This window comes from Marmota flaviventris, chromosome 1 (genome assembly GCF_047511675.1).
Source record: "Marmota flaviventris isolate mMarFla1 chromosome 1, mMarFla1.hap1, whole genome shotgun sequence".
NCBI classification, from domain to species: Eukaryota; Metazoa; Chordata; class Mammalia; order Rodentia; family Sciuridae; genus Marmota; species Marmota flaviventris.
This window is the reverse complement of record NC_092498.1, coordinates 102,157,335-102,176,607: the sequence shown is the minus strand read 5'-3', so window position 1 is coordinate 102,176,607 and position 19,273 is coordinate 102,157,335. Positions and strand designations below refer to the sequence as shown.

General features: G+C 48.0%; 1 protein-coding gene across 1 annotated transcript; it reads left to right on the top strand.

The window, feature by feature from the left end:
- Positions 1-1,080: 1,080 nt before the first annotated feature.
- Npc1l1 (NPC1 like intracellular cholesterol transporter 1) lies at positions 1,081-19,049 on the top strand. The gene is made up of 19 exons (XM_027938400.2): positions 1,081-1,131; positions 1,893-3,421; positions 5,842-5,942; positions 6,297-6,469; positions 6,696-6,824; positions 7,284-7,466; positions 8,013-8,127; positions 8,288-8,415; positions 8,837-8,974; positions 9,330-9,419; positions 12,433-12,623; positions 12,831-12,955; positions 13,494-13,620; positions 13,797-13,852; positions 15,709-15,859; positions 16,130-16,361; positions 16,511-16,624; positions 16,709-16,871; positions 18,853-19,049. The coding sequence occupies exons 1-19, from the start codon at positions 1,081-1,083 to the stop codon at positions 19,047-19,049; spliced, it is 3,993 nt and encodes a 1,330-aa protein (XP_027794201.1).
- The last annotated feature ends 224 nt before the right edge of the window (positions 19,050-19,273 follow it).

The window sequence follows — 19,273 nt, the reverse complement described above, 5'->3', positions numbered from 1 at the left end:
TACAAAGGCAGGCCTCTTTTGTCCACACCCAGGCTGAACAGCTCTTCCAATCAGGGTCCATGGAACACAGGAGACAGGTGGGGTGACAAGAGTAAGGAGTAAGTTCCTCTCTACAGCTATCTTGGGCAGGTGGCCACATAAATGGCCTTGCAGCATTATCAGCAGCTCAGACTTGGCAATAGGGGACAAGGTCCTGGCCCATCCTGGTGATAGCAGGATCCCAAGGGAGGCCTCAAAGATCCCTATCAGTAGGGAACAGATGGTATATACCATGTGCCGGAACCCTGGTTTTGGGGGGACACCACCCAGGGATCCTAGCCAGGGTTGGCCAGTGGGACAGGTCTGGTCCAGGGACAAAGGAGAGATGTGAGAGGAGGAGAAGAGGAACGGTGAGGTGAACAGAGGAAAGTCTTAAATCTCTGTCCTCTGTCAGGCCCTGGAGTGAGCCATTCATTCTCCCAGTTGCCTGGAGGGGACTTTCGTCACTATATCACGCCACTTTAACTGTCTCTTTGTTATCTGGCTGTTTTAATATTAATTAACAACAGTTGCCAAGGATAACAGTGCAGAGGGTGTGTCTCAAGGCATGGTTGTCCCTGGTTCCAAGAGGAGTGGGACAGAATGGGGGTTTGAGGCTGTTCCAGGGATCGTGTACACATTCCAGGAGCTGTGCTAAGCCCCAAGGCCAGAGCCTGGCTAGTTCATGGTTCCACCTCTGCCCCCTGCTCCAGTGCCAACTCCAACAGGGGCTAAATAAGGGTGGGGGATGAACCATGGGTCTCTGTCCCAGCTGGCTTAGTCTTCCTAAGGCTTCAGTAGCATTGGAAAGTGAGTGGGGACCCCAAGCACCTTCACAAAGAGGCTCAACTAAGTGGGGAGGGCATGGAACAGGGCCAGTTGGTGGGAGGGATAAAATCAGGTAGATCATTAACCAGCAGGGCTCAGTCCTATTGGTTTCAATCAGCCAGGCCAGGGCTGTTACTTAGGGATAGGAGACTGACTTAATGCATATTCCTAGGGGCCATCCCTCTGTTGTCTCCAGCTGTTCCTGTTTCCTGCTGATTCCTGTCCTGCCCTAGGATGGTGGCTAGCCTTCAGGGCTGTCTGCTCTGGGGCCTGCTCCTGCACTTGGTGAGTCCAGTGCTCATGGCAACTCCCTACTACCTTCCTTGGGGCCTAGGCCAGCTGGGTAGCAGGCAGAGGCTGCTGGGTGACAGTGAGAGAGGGCCTCAGGGCCTGGAGGGGGTCCCAGGCCCCACAGAGGAGGGTTGCTAGTAGAAGGTCTCCAGTCACAGAATTGAAGAGACACAAGGTCAAGAGAGGCAGCTGGATAAAGTCCATGACCCTGTGGTAGAGTCTTGGCCTATAATTAAGGGAGAACTGAGTCAAGGAGGTGTTGAGGGGATGGGGTCCTGGAAAATATTACCTGGAGCATCCAGAGGTTGGGAGGAAGTCTGGCTTTCACCTGTTAAGGTCTTAATTTACTTTCAAGTCTGGGAGGTAAGTGATGGCATTTGGCTGTAAGCAGAGAGTGGGACAGGGAGATCCTGCACAGACTCTCCACAAGAGCCTTAGCCACTGACGTGATAGGGAGGAAGTTCAACAGGTTTTTGAACACCTTGGAATTGACTCCATCAGCCCTAACCTCAGCAGTGTGACCTTCCTAAACTATAGTTGATAGGGTTACCTCCTTCTTTGAGTGACCCTGTCACTTCCAGGAAGAGTGGTTTGACTGCACCTCCGTCAACACTCTAGGTCCAGCACATGCCTCCAGGAGGCTTCCCACAGCCCCCTGCTCTGTGTCCTTTTTTTCCCCACACTCTCCTTAGCAGCTCACTGCCTAGACATTGACTGGCCTCAGGGTTCATGCATGATGTCTCTCTGTTCTGCAGGTCCAGGGTGAGCTGTACACACCCCTCCACCAGGCTGGCTACTGTGCCTTCTATGATGAATGTGGAAAGAACCCAGAGTTGTCCGGAGGCCTCATATCACTGTCCAATGTGTCCTGCCTGTCCAACACACCGGCCCGCCATGTCACAGGTAACCATTTGACCCTCCTCCAGCGCATCTGTCCCCACCTCTACAATGGCCCAAACAACACCTATGCCTGCTGCTCTGCCAAGCAACTAGTGTCACTGGAAACGAGCATGTCTATCACCAAAGCTCTGCTCACCCGTTGCCCAGCCTGCTCTGACAACTTTGCAAATCTGCACTGCCATAACACCTGCAGCCCCAATCAAAGCCTCTTCATCAATGTCACCCGTGTTGCCCCAGTGGGCACAGACCATCCCCCTGCTGTGGTGGCGTATGATGCCTTCTACCAGCGCAGCTTTGCGGAGGAGACCTATGAGTCCTGCAGCCGTGTGCACATCCCTGCTGCTGCCTCACTGGCTGTGGGCAGCATGTGTGGTGTATATGGTTCTGCCCTTTGTAATGCTCAACGCTGGCTCGACTTCCAGGGAGATGTATCGAATGGCCTGGCTCCATTGGACATTACCTTCCACCTCGTGGAGCCTGGCCAGGACCAAGGGAGCGGGATCCAGCCACTGAATGGGGAAATCTCACCCTGCAATGAGACCCAGGACAATGGCATGACAGCCTGCTCCTGTCAAGACTGTGCTGCATCCTGTCCTGTCATTGCTCACCCCAGCGATCTGACCCCTTTCTTCTACATGGGTCGGATGCCGGGCTGGCTGGTCCTCATCATCATTTTCTGCTCTGTTTTTGTGTTGCTTAACACTGTCCTTGCACGCCTTCGGGTGGTTTCCAACAAGGACAAAGGCAAGATGGAGGAGCCCCAGGCAGCCCCCAGCCTCTCTCACAAGCGCAGCCTCTCCCCCCACACCCTACTTGGCAAGTTCTTTGAGAGCTGGGGCACAAGGGTAGCTTCATGGCCACTGACCATCCTGGCAGTATCCATCATGGGAGTGGTAGCCTTGACAACTGGCATGATGTTCTTAGAACTCACCACCGATCCTGTGGAACTGTGGTCAGCCACCAAAAGCCAAGCCCGGAAGGAAAAGGCTTTCCATGACCAGCATTTTGGCCCCTTCTTCCGAACAAACCAGGTTTTTCTGACCGCTCCTAACCGGTCCAGCTACAGATATGACTCCCTGCTGCTAGGGCCCAAGAACTTCAGTGGAATCCTGTCTCTGGACCTGCTGCTGGAGGTGCTGGACCTACAGGAGAGGCTGAGGCACCTGCAGGTGTGGTCAGCTGAGGAGCAACGAAATATCTCCCTGCAGGACATCTGCTATGCCCCTCTTAATCCGCACAATGCCAGCCTCTCTGATTGCTGTGTTAATAGCTTGCTGCAATACTTTCAGAATAACCGTACACTGCTGCTGCTCACAGCTAACCAGACGCTGATGGGCCAGACTTCCCAGGTGGACTGGAGGGACCACTATCTCTACTGTGCCAAGTGAGTCCTTCATGGGTCCAAAGGTAGGAGCAGGTAGGGCTACCACAGACTCTTAGGAACTGGCTAGCAACACAGCCCTACCCTATTCATATCTCTGTACTTGGGCTATCATGTGCCTGATTCTGCACTCCTCTGACCCATATTCTCCTTTGTTGGAGTTCCAGCTCCTTGGAGCAGATTTGCATGTGGCTATCCAGTCCCTCTAGCTCCAATTCCACTTGATCTTTCTGTGGAGATCTTGGCAGGGTCTTGGTTTAAGTCTTCAAAGGAATCAGATTGGCCCAGCTCATGTTAATGTATGTATTGTTCTACTTTTTTTTTTTTCTTTTTTGCCTCTGTGCCTGGCTTCACGGGGCCATTGGTAGCCCAGAAATGACTTAGGATGAATAGAAAAAGTTGCTCTCAGGACAGGACAGAGCTGTGGTTTGTTTCAGGCCATAGGCACAGGGTAGGGAGTCTCAGTGCTGGTCTCAGCCACACTTTTATTTTGTTTGGAGTTTGGTCCCTGGCCCCGCCTATTTTGAATGGTACAAATAGGATGTGAACAAGGCCATTGGGCAGAGGAAAAGCAGCAGGAGTTCCCAGTAGTAGAGGCTGAGGTGGCAGTGGACAGAGTTCCTCAAAGTGGACTTCAAGAACAAATGAGGGCTGGGGATGTGGCTCAAGCGGTAGCGCGCTCGCCTGGCCTGCGTGCGGCCCGGGTTCGATCCTCAGCACCACATACAAACAAAGATGTTGTGTCCGCCGAAAACTAAAAAATAAATATTAAAAATTCTCTCTCTCTCTCTAAAAAAAAAAAAAAAGAACAAATGAGAGCTAAAGTAGCCAACAGCATATTTGTGCTAATATGAAAATATTTTTTCTTTTATTTTTAATTGATTTTTAAAAAATAAATGACAGCAGAATGCATTACAATTCTTATTACACTTATACAGCACAATTTTTCATATCTCTGGTTATATTTAAAGTATGTTCACACCAATTCATGTCTTCATACATGTACTTTGGATAATGATGTCCATTCATATTCCACCATCCTTGCTAACTCCCTGCCCTCTCCCTTCCCCTCCCACCTCTCTGTCCTGTCTAGAGTTCATCTATTCCTCCCATGTTCCCCCTCCCTGCTCCATGAAAACAGTTTTTTTTAAAAAATATTTTTTAGTTTTTCATGGACTTTTATTTTATTTATTTGTATTTGGTGCTGAGAATCAAACACAGCTCCTCATGCATGCTAGGCAAGCATGTTACCACGGAGCCACAACCCCAGTCCCTGAAAATAGTTTTTTCAAAAATATTTTTTAGTTGTAGATGCACATAATACCTTTATTTATTTATTTATTTATTTTTAAAATGTAGTGCTGAGAATCTAACCCAGTGCCTCACCCATGCCAGGCAAGCACTCTACCACTGAGCCACAACCCCAGCCCTGAAAATAGTTTTGACCTTGCAGTCTCTGGCAAGAGACTCCAGGACTCCTGGGATCCCAGTCCACACAATATTTGAGATCTACTGGATTAGATGAAAGTGCCAATGGCTTCTGCCTCCTCCTTCCTGCTACTGGCTTTTTATCCTTGACCAATCCCCAAGTGTAGGCTGCTTCCCAGAGTGTCTGTGCCACTAACTGTCCCTCAGAAATGGCAGAACAGAGAGGAGCTATTCTCTGCCTTGGGGGACGTCAGTGATCAGATGTGCTGCTGTTGTATATTATTTTAATTTTGCATGCTTGCAACTCTTGAGTGATCTGATTATGCCCATTTCATAGACAGGAAAAAAGGCTAAGAGGAGTATGGTGTGCGCTCAAGGTCACACAGCAACCAGAACTCCCAGGAGGAGCTGGTGACCTACATACACACTTACTTGCTCAGAGCCCAGAAGGCAAGTAGAGAGCTTTGTATCCTATTGTATTTCCACAAAAATATACTCCACAGAAAGGGTTAAGTTGAAGGGGACAGGCCTGCCCAAAGGTAATAGTCTTTGTATACACAGATTCTGGGCTCTGGGACCCAGAATCTTAATACAGCATCTATAGGGTTTTGAGGTCTGAATGGGAGAAAGAAGCCAACAAGTAGTACTGAGACCAGTGCAGGACACCATGGCTCAAGTCCTGACTCCAAACCCCTATGCTCATCTGTGAATCAGGTAATGGCAGGCATGGAAGGTCTGGCTGTGCAAGGGGATGTGGGAAGCACAGACTCAGCCTTCAGCCCCTGCCTGGCACAGAAAGGTGCTTAAGGGCAGCTTTACCATTGAAGGTTGGGGCCTAAATGCAATATTTTTAGTTGTGAGCCATTAGGGACTCACTGGGCCAGGCAATCAGCAGCCAGTGTTCCTCTAGGGTACAGTGGACCTGGGATGGGGTGGGCCTGAATGAACCTAGGCAGGGCCAGGAAAGGCTCCTTCTTCTTGTGGTCTTCTTACAGTGCCCCTCTCACCTTCAAAGATGGCACAGCCCTGGCCCTGAGCTGCATAGCTGACTATGGGGCCCCTGTCTTCCCTTTCCTCGCTGTAGGGGGGTACCAAGGTAAGCTGGGTGGGCCCTGGGAGGCCAAGGAAGTGGCAATATTTGGGCAGGAACAATTGGTGGGGGTGGGGGTGATGGGTGTTCTAATTGCCTTGTAGTGGCCTGGTTTGTGGGGGCTGCAGGTGAGCTGTACTGCCTCCCCTCTCTGTCGCCCCGTTTTCTCAGGGGCTCTGGTTTTGTGCCTATGCCCAAAGAGTTTGCATTTGGCTTAGAGAGGGAAGTGGGTGTGAGGGAAAGGTCATGAGCAATGGGAAGGAGCAGGTGTGGAGAGGAGGGGAGGGAAACTGGGATGTAGCTGGAGGTGGAGAAAGGCAGGGATGCAGCTGCAAAAGGGCTGGATGTTACTTATCACAGGTAAGGACTTTTCTGAGGCAGAGGCCCTGGTCATGACCTTCTCCATCAACAACTATCCTGCTGAGGACCCCCGACTGGCCCAGGCCAAGCTCTGGGAGGAGGCCTTCATAGAGGAGATGCGAGCCTTCCAGCATAGGATGGCGGGCACATTCCAAGTTGCTTTCATGGCTGAGGTAGGAGCTCAGAGTCTTTGGCTCTGCAGTTACAATCCCAGTGATCTTGGGTCAGTTCCTATGTCCCTGTCCTAGTCCTGCCCCTTCCTGGGTGGCTCTAGGAAGTGAATGCCCACCCAGACAGGGTGTTTGTGATGGCCATTCCTGGAACCTCACTTGGGTTCCAAGCAGGTCACCCAGTACCTGGATCAACATGTAGATAATGGGCTGGCTGGTATGTTTGCAGCGTTCTCTGGAGGATGAAATCAACCGTACTACCATCAAGGACCTGCCCATCTTTGCCATCAGCTACATTGTCATCTTTGCGTACATCTCTCTGGCCCTGGGCAGCTACTCCAACTGGAAACGAGTGGTGGTGAGAGTCAGATGGACACAGCAAGGGGTCCCGGAGTCTGGGACCTCTCCAGTCAATCTTCTAAAACCTTCTTAACCAGGGTACCTCAAAATAGTAAGGTGGACACATCCAAAAAGTCTGTCCCAAAGGGTGATATTTCTTGGAAGTGTTTTATGTTCAAAGGTCAAGAATTTTCGTTCTGCTCCATGACATATCTCCACTTGTCCAGATGCAAAGCTAATAGTTAAAACTTCTTGCAACAAGGGCTCCAAGATGTGGCAGGTGTACCTGTGCTTTTGGGTACAGTGGGCCTGTCTTAGGAGTATGGCTCTACAGAGGGGCATCAATGCAGACATGAATTCCCCGAGGTAGGCGTCACTGAATACCTGCGGGTACTAAGGGTGCCTGCCTGCCTCAGCCCAGGGAGTGGGGAGGATAGGTCCTCTGGTGTCTAGGAGATTGAACCTAGTTGCTTTGCAGGTGGAGTCCAAGGCCACCCTGGGCCTGGGTGGGGTGGTCATAGTGCTGGGAGCAGTCACGGCTGCCATGGGCTTCTTCGCCTACCTGGGCATTCCCTCCTCCCTGGTCATCCTCCAAGTAGTACCTTTCCTGGTGCTGGCTGTGGGAGCTGACAACATCTTCATCTTTGTTCTGGAGTACCAGGTAAGAAGGGAGGAGTTCTCCACTCCCACATGCATCCCCAACATCCCCACCAGACAGAACCTCACATCGAGTTTTTTCTTTTTTTTTGCTGGGCATTTTTGTAGACTCTTCTATACATCAACACTCAGATTTATACCTCTAGAACATAGCATGTATTGACATGTACACATTCATTTGGAACTTGTTTTATATCAAACTTATGGAACATCTGGGAAAAGTTTTCTGTGTTAGCATATTAACCACAGTAAGCACAAATCAGAGTCCATTTGGCCACTCACTACAGGCAAATATTTAGGGTTATGGGGATGATTGGAATAAGCATATTATTGATATCCTGGACGTACCAGCATTTCTCCAGGCCAGACCTTGGAAGCAAAATGTGCTTCTGTAGAGTGTTAGCAGCGTCAGTCCCTGACTTGAGAAGGTCAATTCTCAGGCCAATTCTTAGGCCTAGTCAAGTCTATGAGCACCTACTAGCCTACTGCTGATCTTTGAGGGCCAATGCCCTGGGTGGATCCTGGACCCTCTGCCTGCTGTTTCCCACAGCGGCTGCCTCGAATGCCTGGGGAGCAGCGAGAGGCCCACATTGGCAGAGCCCTAGGCAGTGTGGCCCCCAGCATGCTGCTGTGCAGCCTCTCAGAGGCCATCTGCTTCTTCCTAGGTGAGTTGGGAAAAACTCTCCCCCAGGTGCTAGCCCTCTGGGTTGGTACTAGGAGCCAGAAGTTCTCGAGGGCAGTGGGTGCCAGCAGACTCCTTCCCTGTGCAGGCACCCGCTCTGCCTGTGATGCTAGGATACTCTGACAATCCCCTCCCTAACACAGGGGCCCTGACTCACATGCCAGCTGTGCAAACCTTTGCTTTGACCTCTGGCCTTGCGATCATCCTTGACTTCCTGCTGCAGATGACAGCCTTTGTGGCCCTGCTTTCCCTGGACAGCAAGAGGCAGGAGGTAGGGTCATTTGGGTTAGGACCAAGGGCCTACTCTGACTGGGTCCCCACCTTGGCTGCAAGATGTGGTCTCACTGCCACAGAGATGGCCAAGAGAGTGTGGCGAGGTGGATATTATGCTGACAGGGGATATTGTTGGGGCCATGTATTACAACTTCCCATGGAAAGATAATTTCTTTTTGGTAACTCTTGGAAATAAGATAAAATCTCCTGAAGTACACAAGGTTGTAAAATAAAACATAAATGAGAAGTTAACACAAGTTAGTTGGTGGTTCTGTGATGGGTGTAAAATTCAGATATTTGATCAAGACAGATAACAAAAGTAAAGAAAACAACACACTGGCTGTCTCAGTGACAGTGGCAGTCCTTAGGGGTAGGCAGCCCCTGAGGTCTGCTATCCTGAGAGGTTGCCTCCCTGTCAGGCTTCCAGGCCCGATATCTTCTGCTGCTGCAAGTCCCAGAACCTGCCTCCACCTGAGCACAGTGAGGGGCTCCTGCTCCGTTTCTTCCGCAAGACATATGCTCCCTTCCTGCTGCACAGGATCACTCGCCGTGTTGTGGTGAGTGGGTTGAGGGGTGCAGGACCACACCACCCAGGTGGATTACCAGAGAGGAGAATAAAGAGTGGAAGGATTGCTTGGGAGGCTGAGGCAAGAGGATCATAGACTTGAAGCAACCTAGTGAGACTCTGTCTCAAAATTAAAAAGGGCTGGAGATGTGGCTCAGGGTTCAATCCCTGGGTACCTAAAAAAAAAAAAAAAAAACAGTGAAGGGGTTGCACAAGCCAAGGTGGCTGGAGCTTGAGTCAGCCCAACTCCAGGATGTTTCCCACAATGCCCCAGCCAGATTCAACTCTGGGAGAAAATGGGAGGTATGGAAGGTGGTGAGGTTCTCACTCAGCAGTTCTCTCCCCAGCTGGTATTGTTTCTGGCCCTGTTTGGAGTGAGTCTCTACTACATCAGCTACCTCAGTGTGGGGCTGGACCAGGAGCTAGCTCTGCCCAAGGTGAGCCTGGGGAATCTTCCAAGCCCTTGGTCCCCTGAGATTTGGGAGGGGAAGCAGCACCCAGCAGGTGGGGGTTGTGTGGGCCAGGGCATGCAGAATTGCTCATTATCCTCTGTGAACCTGGAGTGGGAAGCCACATCCATGTCTGAAAAGTGCAAAAGCTGAGTGCCAGCTTCAGTCCATAGTAAGAGAGATATCTTGAGTCCAGAGGGCTGTCCATATGAGTTGGCTGGTCACATGAAGTGAATTGTCAATTTGCTGAGCACACATCCAGTTTGTAAAATCCTCATCAACACTTGTTGTTTTCTAAGTTATCTCCCGTGGTGCTGGGGACTAAACCCAGGGCCATGCACTTGCTAAGCAAACACTGTACTACTGAGTTAAACCCTCAGTCTATTTTTTTTAAATAATAATCATCCTAATGTGTGTGAAGGGGTATCTATTTCATTGTAGTTTCAACATGCATTTCCCTAATAATTAGTGCTCATTGGCCATGTGTATATTTTCTTTGGGAAAATGTCTATTTCAGTCTTTTACTCATTCGTTTTTTAATCAGGTTGCTTGTTCTTTTTGTTGTTGAGTCTTAAGAATTCTCTGTGTATTCTGGATATCAGTCCTTTGTCAGATATGTGATTTGCAAATGTTTTCTCTCTTTCTGTGGGTTGCTTTTAAATTCTGTTTATAGTATCCTTTTATGCATGAATTTAAAAAATATTCATAAAGTCATATTTATTCTATTTTTTGTTACCCATGCCTTTGGTGTTGTATCCAAGAAATCATTGCCAAATTCAATGTCATGAAGATTTACCTTTTCTTCTAAGAGTTTTATAGCTTTAGGTCTTATATTTAGGTATCAATTCATTTGGAGTAATTTTTTGTAATATGGTGTTGAAGGTCCAAACTTAATTACTTTGCATATGGATATCCAGTTTTCCTGACACATTTGTTAAAAAGTCTGTTTCCCCATTAAATGGTTTTGGCTCTCTTGTCCAAAATCATTTGACCATATATGTGAGAAGTTTTTCCTGGATTCCTATTCTGTTCCATTGATCTATATATGTCTGTCCTTACGGTCATATAGATCCTGCCAGTACTACACTATTTTGAATCCTGTAGCTCTACTTCAAGTAGAGTATGCACCAACATGTCCATGATTTTAGTCGTGGTTTCGACTAACACCTTACCATTTTTTCAACTAAGTGCTGCTTTTATCAAGTAGAAGCCCAGGGACACTTTCTGTTGATTATTTTTTTCTGTAGAAATGGGCCGTATTTTTATTTTTCTTTGTATGTTTTGAAATTTTATTTTTGTTGTTGAAAAATGAACACTGAGGGCTGGGGATGTGGTTCACGCGGTAGCGCGCTCACCTGGCCCGGGTTTGATCCTTAGCACCTCATACAAACAAAGATGTTGTGTCCACCGAGAACTAAAAAAAATAAATAAATAAATATTAAAAAAAAAGAAAAAAGAAAAATGAACACTGAGTCTTATAATGTACTCTAATTTGAGTTTTACATTGTAGCTTTATAATATATTCTGGAGATCAGGCTCTCACCCTGGCCCAAGATTTGCTTTTTAAAATTGTTCATTTTCTTATTTATTGTTAGTATCTCTGTGCTGGGGATTGCCTAAGGTGTAGAGTTAATATCTTCTTAGGTATTTTCTGAGCCTGTAACTTTCTCTGGGCACATGTGCTGGTGTCTAAATTCTCCCATTTTTGAATAGATCTTTTTGAATATTTTAGTTTAAAAATGTATGGCCCAGGGGCTGGAGTTGTGGCTCAGTGGTAGAATAGTCACCTCACATGTGTGAGTCGAGTTCAATCCTCAGCACCACATAAAAATAAATAAATAAATACAATAAAGGTATTTTAAAAAATGTATGGCCCAAAAGGAGAAAAAGGGAAAAATAAGGGAGGAAAAGCAAACAAGTATTTACTCTTTGAATCTCCTTGAAGTCACTTTAGCAGGAGGTAAATAACGTTGCAACAATGGTGGTAGGAATAGCAATAAGGACTGCTTGCCTCTGTGTCAGCATCACTAAGATAGAAGTAATGATCAGTGGTCAGAACTCAGATATTTGATAGCTGAAGGACCTTATTTCCTGTCCTGGCTCCTGTAAAACTTCTGCAAGTTGCTTCTGGAATGCATACACAGATTTATGCCTTGGATGGGGTGGAGAATAAGTAGTTATTACTGTGCTGAGAGCTGAAATTGGCAGAAGTAATTATAATTTACCATCCAAGTTTTACTCTGGAAGCTTCCATCCCTCAATAGAGTTCAGAGTCCTGAGTTAGTTACATTAGATAGGCCAGTGCCTTTCCTGGTCCTTCCTATTCTGCCATCTTCCCTGCTTTCACTGAGTTTTTACGTTATAGAAGGGAACAGACCATGAAGATGCCTGGTGCGTGGCCTCTAGTGTATGCACACAAATATTTACAAGTATATGCAAATATGGGCCAGTCACAGTTCAGCTTTTTAGAATGTCTGTGGCAGACTGGAGATAGTGGGAAGGGATAAAATTATGTGCTGTATATGTCCATGTTCATGAGTTTGAGAGTGGGGGGTCGTGTAGGGTGGGTGTGTTGCTCTGAGCTTGTTCTTCCTTATAAGCATATTTCTGTGCATGTACCTGTGATTATACCTATATGCGTGAACATCAGAGTATGTATATCTGTAGGTATACCTGAAACCTCTGTAACTGCACTGTACATCTGTGAGAATATTTCTGATTGTGTACTTCTCTCTGTCCCTCTTTATGTGTACCTTGTGTGTGACCTCTGAACATGTACTATGTGTACCTCTGAGTGTACTTCCTTGTGTGTCACCTTTGCATGTACCTCTGTGTGTATCTGCATGTTTCCCCTGAGTATACCTCTGCCAGAGGCTTCACCTTGCCCCCTTGTGCCCCTTTGGATCCATCCCCTTCTGGGGTCCACAGGTCTACCCACCCTTGAGCATGTACTTCTAGGGGCACATAAGGTCTCCTGACACTCTCCGATCCTCCTTCCCAGGACTCATACATGCTGGACTACTTCCTCTTTATGAATCAATACTTTGAGGTGGGGCCCCCGGTGTACTTTGTTACCACCTCAGGCTACAATTTCTCCAGTGAGGCGGGCATGAATGCCATCTGTTCCAGTGCAGGCTGTGACAGCTTCTCCTTAACCCAGAAGATCCAGTATGCCACTGAATTCCCTGATCAGTAAGTGCAGGCCAACCTAGTACCCCAGCCTGCTTCCTATCTTCATCCTCCACTCTCCTCCTGTGCCCTCTTACTGCCTGCTTTGCTACTGCCTAGCCCACCTGCAATCAAACGCCTGGGGAGGCCTAGCATGGGGGTTAAGCTACAGGAATGACCCACCATCCTCCCTGCTAGTCCTGGCCCCTCACTTCCTCCTGCTGTCCTCAGGTCTTACCTGGCCATTTCTGCCTCCTCCTGGGTGGATGACTTCATTGACTGGCTGACCCCATCCTCCTGCTGCCGCCTTTATATCTCTGGTCCCAATAAGGATGAGTTCTGCCCCTCAACTGAGAGTAAGTGTGGGCCCTAGGGGGCTCATTGCCCACTACAGCTTGGGGAAACTGAAGCAAGAGAAAGGAAAGGAGTGGTGAGCCTCTCTCTCAGCCCGCTACCTCTATAGCAGTGACCACTGGGGCCAAGGGCACAGAGTAAGCCTCAGGAGTCCCTGAGGAATACTTGGGTGTGTGGCCCACCAGCATTCATACCCTTGTGTCTCTTAAGAGTATTGTGCCATGCTCAGGGGGCATGTTTACCATGGGCATTGGGTGGAGGAGTCAGGAGTAGAGCTAAGGCTGGTGCACGATTTTGCATCAGTATCTGCTGCATTTGTAGGTAGAGGGAGAGCCTGTGTTTCCTGCCCCAAACTCCCCTTCCCCACCTGCCCCTAAGTGAGGGTTTCTATAACTGAGGGGATCATTTCCCACATTTAGAAATGACAAATGCAAATCTCCCTAGGAGCTGGGTGCCTTAGATAGGGGCAGAGGAGAGGGGATTCAGAGAAGGAGCTGCATGACCTGAGGTGCTGCTGCCCACAGTTCCCCTTCTCTACAGACTCCTGGAACTGCTTAAAGAATTGCATGAGCTTCACCTTGGGCCCTGTGCGGCCCACAGTGGAGCAATTCCACAAGTACCTTCCCTGGTTCCTGAGTGATGTGCCCAACATCAAATGTCCCAAAGGGTAGGCTCAGAGAGGGGCTTCCACTGGGGAGGGTGGGTAGACCTGTGGACCCCAGAAGGGGATGGATCCAAAGGGGCACAAGGGGACAAAGTGAAGCCTCTCTGGGGTGCAGAGAGATGAACAGACAGGAGGAGGCCTCATCCCACTAATCCTTTGTCCTGGCCTCCTCCTTACAGTGGCCTGGCAGCATACAGCACCTCTGTGAATATGGGCCCAGATGGCCAGGTTTTAGGTAAGCATGACCTTGTTTGGTGGGAAGATCCAAAGTCAGCTGCTTCAGAGGTCCCTAAGGGTCCCAGGAAATAACCTTTCTAACTTACATCTTCTTTCCTCCCTCCTATGGGGAAAGGGACAGATTGTAATTGTTCAGTCCCTGTTAGCAAGAGTCCTATTTCCCAAGTCCACATCCTCACACTTTACTCTTTCTTCCACCTCAAGTTCATGATCAGCATGAACTTTGTGACATTCTTTCAGCAGTTTCTGTCATATTTAGGAGCCTCCTACACTAACCCTGGGCTAAGCACCTTTTCACAAATGCATAAATCATATCCAGATGTCAGCAGAAGGCAGATGGCTGAATGAGTTAGGATGTCTTGCTATAGTGCAATCCCAGCAACCATCAACAGCAAAAAGGGATACACACAGGAAAAAAGGACCATGATGTTAGCTTCATACAGCAGGTGGTAGAACCAGACAGCCATCTGCATGAGAAGCCAGCTGTATCTAACTCTCTATATATACACTTAGCATAGGGACCCCAGTGGAGCAGGTGTGGAGATGGGTCTGAGGGTGGGTGAAAGAGCTAACAATGGATTCTCTCGCTTTGTAGTGAAACAAGTCACAGTTTGAAATCTTAGCTACAAATTAACTGTGTAGCTTACTCACTCACCTGCCCAATTAACTCTTCCATGAAATTCCCATCTTCCAAGAAAGGCACCCCCACATCTGCCCCAGCCCTGGTCCTTGGGCAGTACAGGCTATGTAGAGTCAGTGTGGACAGAAAGGGGTGGCATGTTTCAGGTAGGAACAGAGAAGCAGGTCATATCATGGAGGGGGCATGCAGGGAGCCATTCTTCCATTCCATGACCTGGGGCAGGTTTGTACCCACCTCCAACCTTAGTCTCCTCATGTGTGCACTAGGTTATTCTACAGCAACACTTCTCAAAGGGAAAACCCTGGATATGCATCACCATCACCTGGAAATTGTTAGAAATGCAAGTTCCCAGGACTCACCATGACCTACCAGAGCTAAATCTCTGGTTTGGGGTGGCCATCTGGGTGTGAACCACTTCCAGGTGGTTTAGAGGGCTAGTGAGAAGCTCTGAAGTCACCTTCCTGCTTGAAGATTGTGTATGTCCAGGTCCACTTCTCTTCTTTTTTCCTCCACTTCTCTTCTTTTTTTCCTTTTTTCCTCTACATAAATCTCTTATTTCTTTTCCTGATGCCACTATACACAATTAAGAAATAACTTTTATTATACTTGCTGGCAGGAGCCATAAGCCACAGCTATTATAATTCAGTGGTTTTCATTTTTCTGTCTTCTTTTCTAGTCTTTTCCTATAGGAATATATGAATTTTAAACAAATTAATTTGAAAAATCCAATGCATATTTACATGGAGGGATTTGGGTTCACCAGGGAGATTTCTTTGGGTTCTATCTATCAAGGTCAGGCCTGGACTTGGGCCTCCCACATTGGTAGGACCAGCTACAGAATTTTTGGGGCTGGTACAAAATGAAAATGCAGGCCTCTTACACACAAAATTTACTATGAATTTTGGATGAGGTGGCAGAGCTCTGAATCCTGTCATTGTCCCTAGAGTGCTGTGAGGGTGTCCTGAACAGTTTTGACTTTTTTTGAGGGGTTACCAGGGATTGAACTCAGGAGCACTCAATCACTGAGCAATATCCCCAACCCTATTTTGTATTTTATTTAGAGACAAGGTTTCACTGAGTTGCTTAGCACCTTGCTTTTGCTGAGGCTGGCTTTGAACTTGTGATCCTTCTGCTGGGATTACAGGCATGCACCATCGTGCCTTGCTACCTTATGACCTTTGACTTTCCTTCTCCCATGCACCATGGCCATCCAGCCTCCCAGTTCATGGCCTACCACAAGCCCCTGAAGAACTCACAGGATTACACAAAAGCTCTGCAGGCAGCCCAGTTGCTGGCAGCCAACATCACTGCTGACCTGCGGAAGGTGCCTGGGACAGATCCAGACTTTGAGGTCTTCCCCTACACGTGAGGACCTAGTGGGCTGGGCCAAAAGAAGGTGGGGGTATCTGTTGGAAATGGGAGGTTAGAGCAGCAGGTTTTTGAGCAGTTGCAAGAGACAAGGATCAGCTTCAGATCTGAAGGCTCCAGTAGTGGCCTGGAGCCTGATCATTTCCCATGCTGGTTAATACACTAATTTGTGCCTCTCCAGGCCTCAGTATTTTCCTTCTGAAATAGGGGGATCCTGCCCATTAGAAAGGCACTCAATGCCTGTGCTGTGACCATGCTCTCTGGCAGGATCACCAACGTGTTCTACGAGCAGTACTTGACTGTTCTCCCAGAGGGAGTCTTTGCACTTGCCCTCTGCTTCCTGCCCACCTTCATTGTCTGCTACCTCCTGTTGGGCCTGGACATACGATCGGGCCTCCTCAACCTGCTCTCCATCATCATGATCCTCTCGGACACCATTGGCTTCATGGCCTTGTGGGGCATCAGCTACAATGCTGTGTCCCTCATCAACCTCGTTATGGTAACTTGCTAAAGAACCCTTGGAGGGGTGGTTGGGGATTCAGAGTCATTGGATACTCCCAGTTCTGTACAGAATTGATGTCTGCTACTCTTGTCTCATTCCCCACTTCTTCCTCTGTCTTCTCAGACAAAGCCCCCTCTCTCCTATAGGCAGTGGGCATGTCTGTGGAGTTTGTATCCCACATCACCCGCTCCTTTGCCATCAGCACCAAACCCACCCACGTGGAGAGGGCCAAGGAAGCTACCATTTCCATGGGCAGTGCAGTGAGTGGAGTGGGGTGGGTTTACCTGTGCCCCACCTAATACTTTGTGTCCTAATTAACACTTGGCTGTGATCCATCCTGTCAGGTATTTGCTGGGGTGGCCATGACCAACCTGCCGGGCATCCTCATCCTGGGCTTTGCTGATGCCCAGCTCATACAGATCTTCTTCTTCCGCCTCAACCTACTGATCACCCTGATGGGCATGCTGCATGGCCTGGTCTTCCTGCCAGTCATCCTTAGCTATGTAGGTGAGTCCTGGACCTGTTTTTTCCAGGCTGTTACAATTATGATAAAAACCACAACAATGGTATGTGCCCTTCAGAAAAACTCAGGGAGACACAGCGCTAACAACAAATGTCAGGAGCATGAAATGGCAGAGACCTTGAGTTTTGGAAGTTGCTGTTTTTAACTTGACATGTTGTGAGCATCCTTCTTTGTTAGTGGATCGTATCTCAAAGACTGCTTCAGTGGCCCACTCCCTGCACTGAAGTCAGATTTTAAAAACCATGATCTTCAACAACCATGACAACAGCAACAATTTTGTTTTGAATTGCTGTAGATCAAACCAAGGGCTTTGCACATACTAGGCAAGTGCTCTACACATACCAACCAAGAAATATATTTTATGTTGAGAGGTGATGAGTGTGAGCAAATAGCTAGATACATAGAACTAAGACAAATGGTTCACAAATAAAATAATGCTTGTCCTTACTATATGTGAAACATTCTGACATTTTTGGTTCTATCCCATCATTAATCTAAAAAATTCTGGTGTTAATCTAAGTTAATTTCATGACTACTTAATGGGTGGCAACCCACAGTTTGAAAACATCATGTTATTGTATGGTTCTACCATGATTTATTTAACCAGCTTCCAACTGTTGGACATTAAATTATTTCTGATTTTACACTATTATTACTAGTGCTGCAGTGAGTGAACTTGTGGCTAAGTCTTTGGCCTAATCCTCCAATATTTCTTTAGAGAAGGCCTGTGGATGTTGATTGTTAATACCAATTATTAATACCCTTCAGAAAATTTTACCTTTTAAACTTGTACCAGCAGCTTGTGCAATTGCCCATTTCCCTGTATCCTTATGATGGACATGGTTATTAAAAATAATGTTCTACACCAGGTACAGTGGTACATGGCTATAACCTCAGTGGCTTGGGAGGCTAAGACAAGAGATTGCAAGTTCAAAGCCAGCCTCAGCAACTTGGCAAGGCTCTAAGCAATTTAGTAAGGCCCTGTCTCACCAAAAAAAAAAAAGGTGGGGAAAACCAATCCCCACAGAGATTTAAACTAAGCCCCTGAGGATGAGGGTTTTTCTGGCTCTCAGGGTGGTGAAGGTGTGAGGAATTCAATTTTACCCCTTCCCCACTAGACTGTATTAGAAATATAATATTATTAGAAAACATTTATAGAAGGGTATGTTTGTACATCAACATATTTGTGATTCTCTTGTCATCCCCAGAAGTAGATTTTATTATCATTCTCACTGTACAGATGAGGAAACTGGGACATCTACCCCAGATCAAAGACTTGGTCAGATGAGAGAGGGTTGTAGCCCACAGCTGCAGTGTTCCCACTGTGACACCATATTCTCTTATAATAACTTCATGACCCTCTTTGAAAGAGAAAATATGTGCACTGGGGATGGTGGGTGATACCCAAGAAAGGGGCAAGGAGGACCATCTCCTCAGGTCTGCCCTGAGAAGGGAAGACTCAGGCCTCAAAGCCACAGGTGGTACTGCTTCTTGGAGGTTCCCAGAGTGCCTGGGGGGTGTAGGGGTGGCCAGGAGTTTGCAGAAACCCACCCTTGCACATCAGTCAGCACCTCCCACCTTGAGGCTTAGACCACATAGACAGTGACCCAGAAAGGCAAGAACAGTCAACACCCAGTGGGATCTTTGTGTCCTGAGTTTGTTGTACACAATAAGGAATAGCATCTCTTAGAGTAAGGTTAGCTATGGATGTTGGCACCAGATGTCCCAGGAAGAAAGGGAGAAAGAAATTTGGTTTCAGGGTTTTCCCTAAGAGCATGCTTACAGAAGCAGATGGGTGGGGTACCATGGAGGCTGGCTGAAATGGATACTGGCAGGGTAGAACAAGTGCAGGGGAGGAGCAGGGGAGGTGAGGGGTTGGGGGCTCAGGTCCTCTTTGATTGTGTCACTGTCTGTGTCCCCTGCCTGCCTACCTGAGTGTGGGTCTCTGTCCCTATCTCTCTGCAGGGCCTGATGTCAACCCAGCTCTGGTGCTGGAACAGAAGCAAATCAAAGAGGCAGCAACAGCCAACACAGCTTTCTGCCCGAAGCACTCCTTCCCTACCAACATGACCAATGTCTATGTCAACCATGGCTTTGAGAATTCTCCTTCTGGTGCTGGTGCCATCAGCAGCTCTTTGCCTAGTCATGTGCAGGAGTTCTGATAGAGCCAGAGCCCATCTAGTCTCCTTGACTCTGTACCAAGGGACCATGAGGGTCTTCTCTGTGGTGGTGGTCTCTTAGCTCACACCCTCTGAGGGTCTGGGGGAGGCTGTTCCAGGAAAGTGGCTGTCACTCTGGTCATGAGGTACCCAGCAGCACTACTGGTGGCCCCTCTGCTCCTATAGCAGGTCCCTGGAGTCCATGTCACTCAGGTGTCTGTCCCTGT

Excerpts from the sequence above, each read along its gene's own strand:
- Npc1l1 (XM_027938400.2), top strand. The coding sequence starts at position 1,081 with ATGGTGGCTAGCCTTCAGGGCTGTCTGCTCTGGGGCCTGCTCCTGCAC. Across the intron at positions 9,420-12,432 it reads AGGAGCTAGCTCTGCCCAAG|GACTCATACATGCTGGACTA; the intron begins GTGAGCCTGGGG and ends CCTCCTTCCCAG. Across the intron at positions 12,624-12,830 it reads GCCACTGAATTCCCTGATCA|GTCTTACCTGGCCATTTCTG; the intron begins GTAAGTGCAGGC and ends TGCTGTCCTCAG.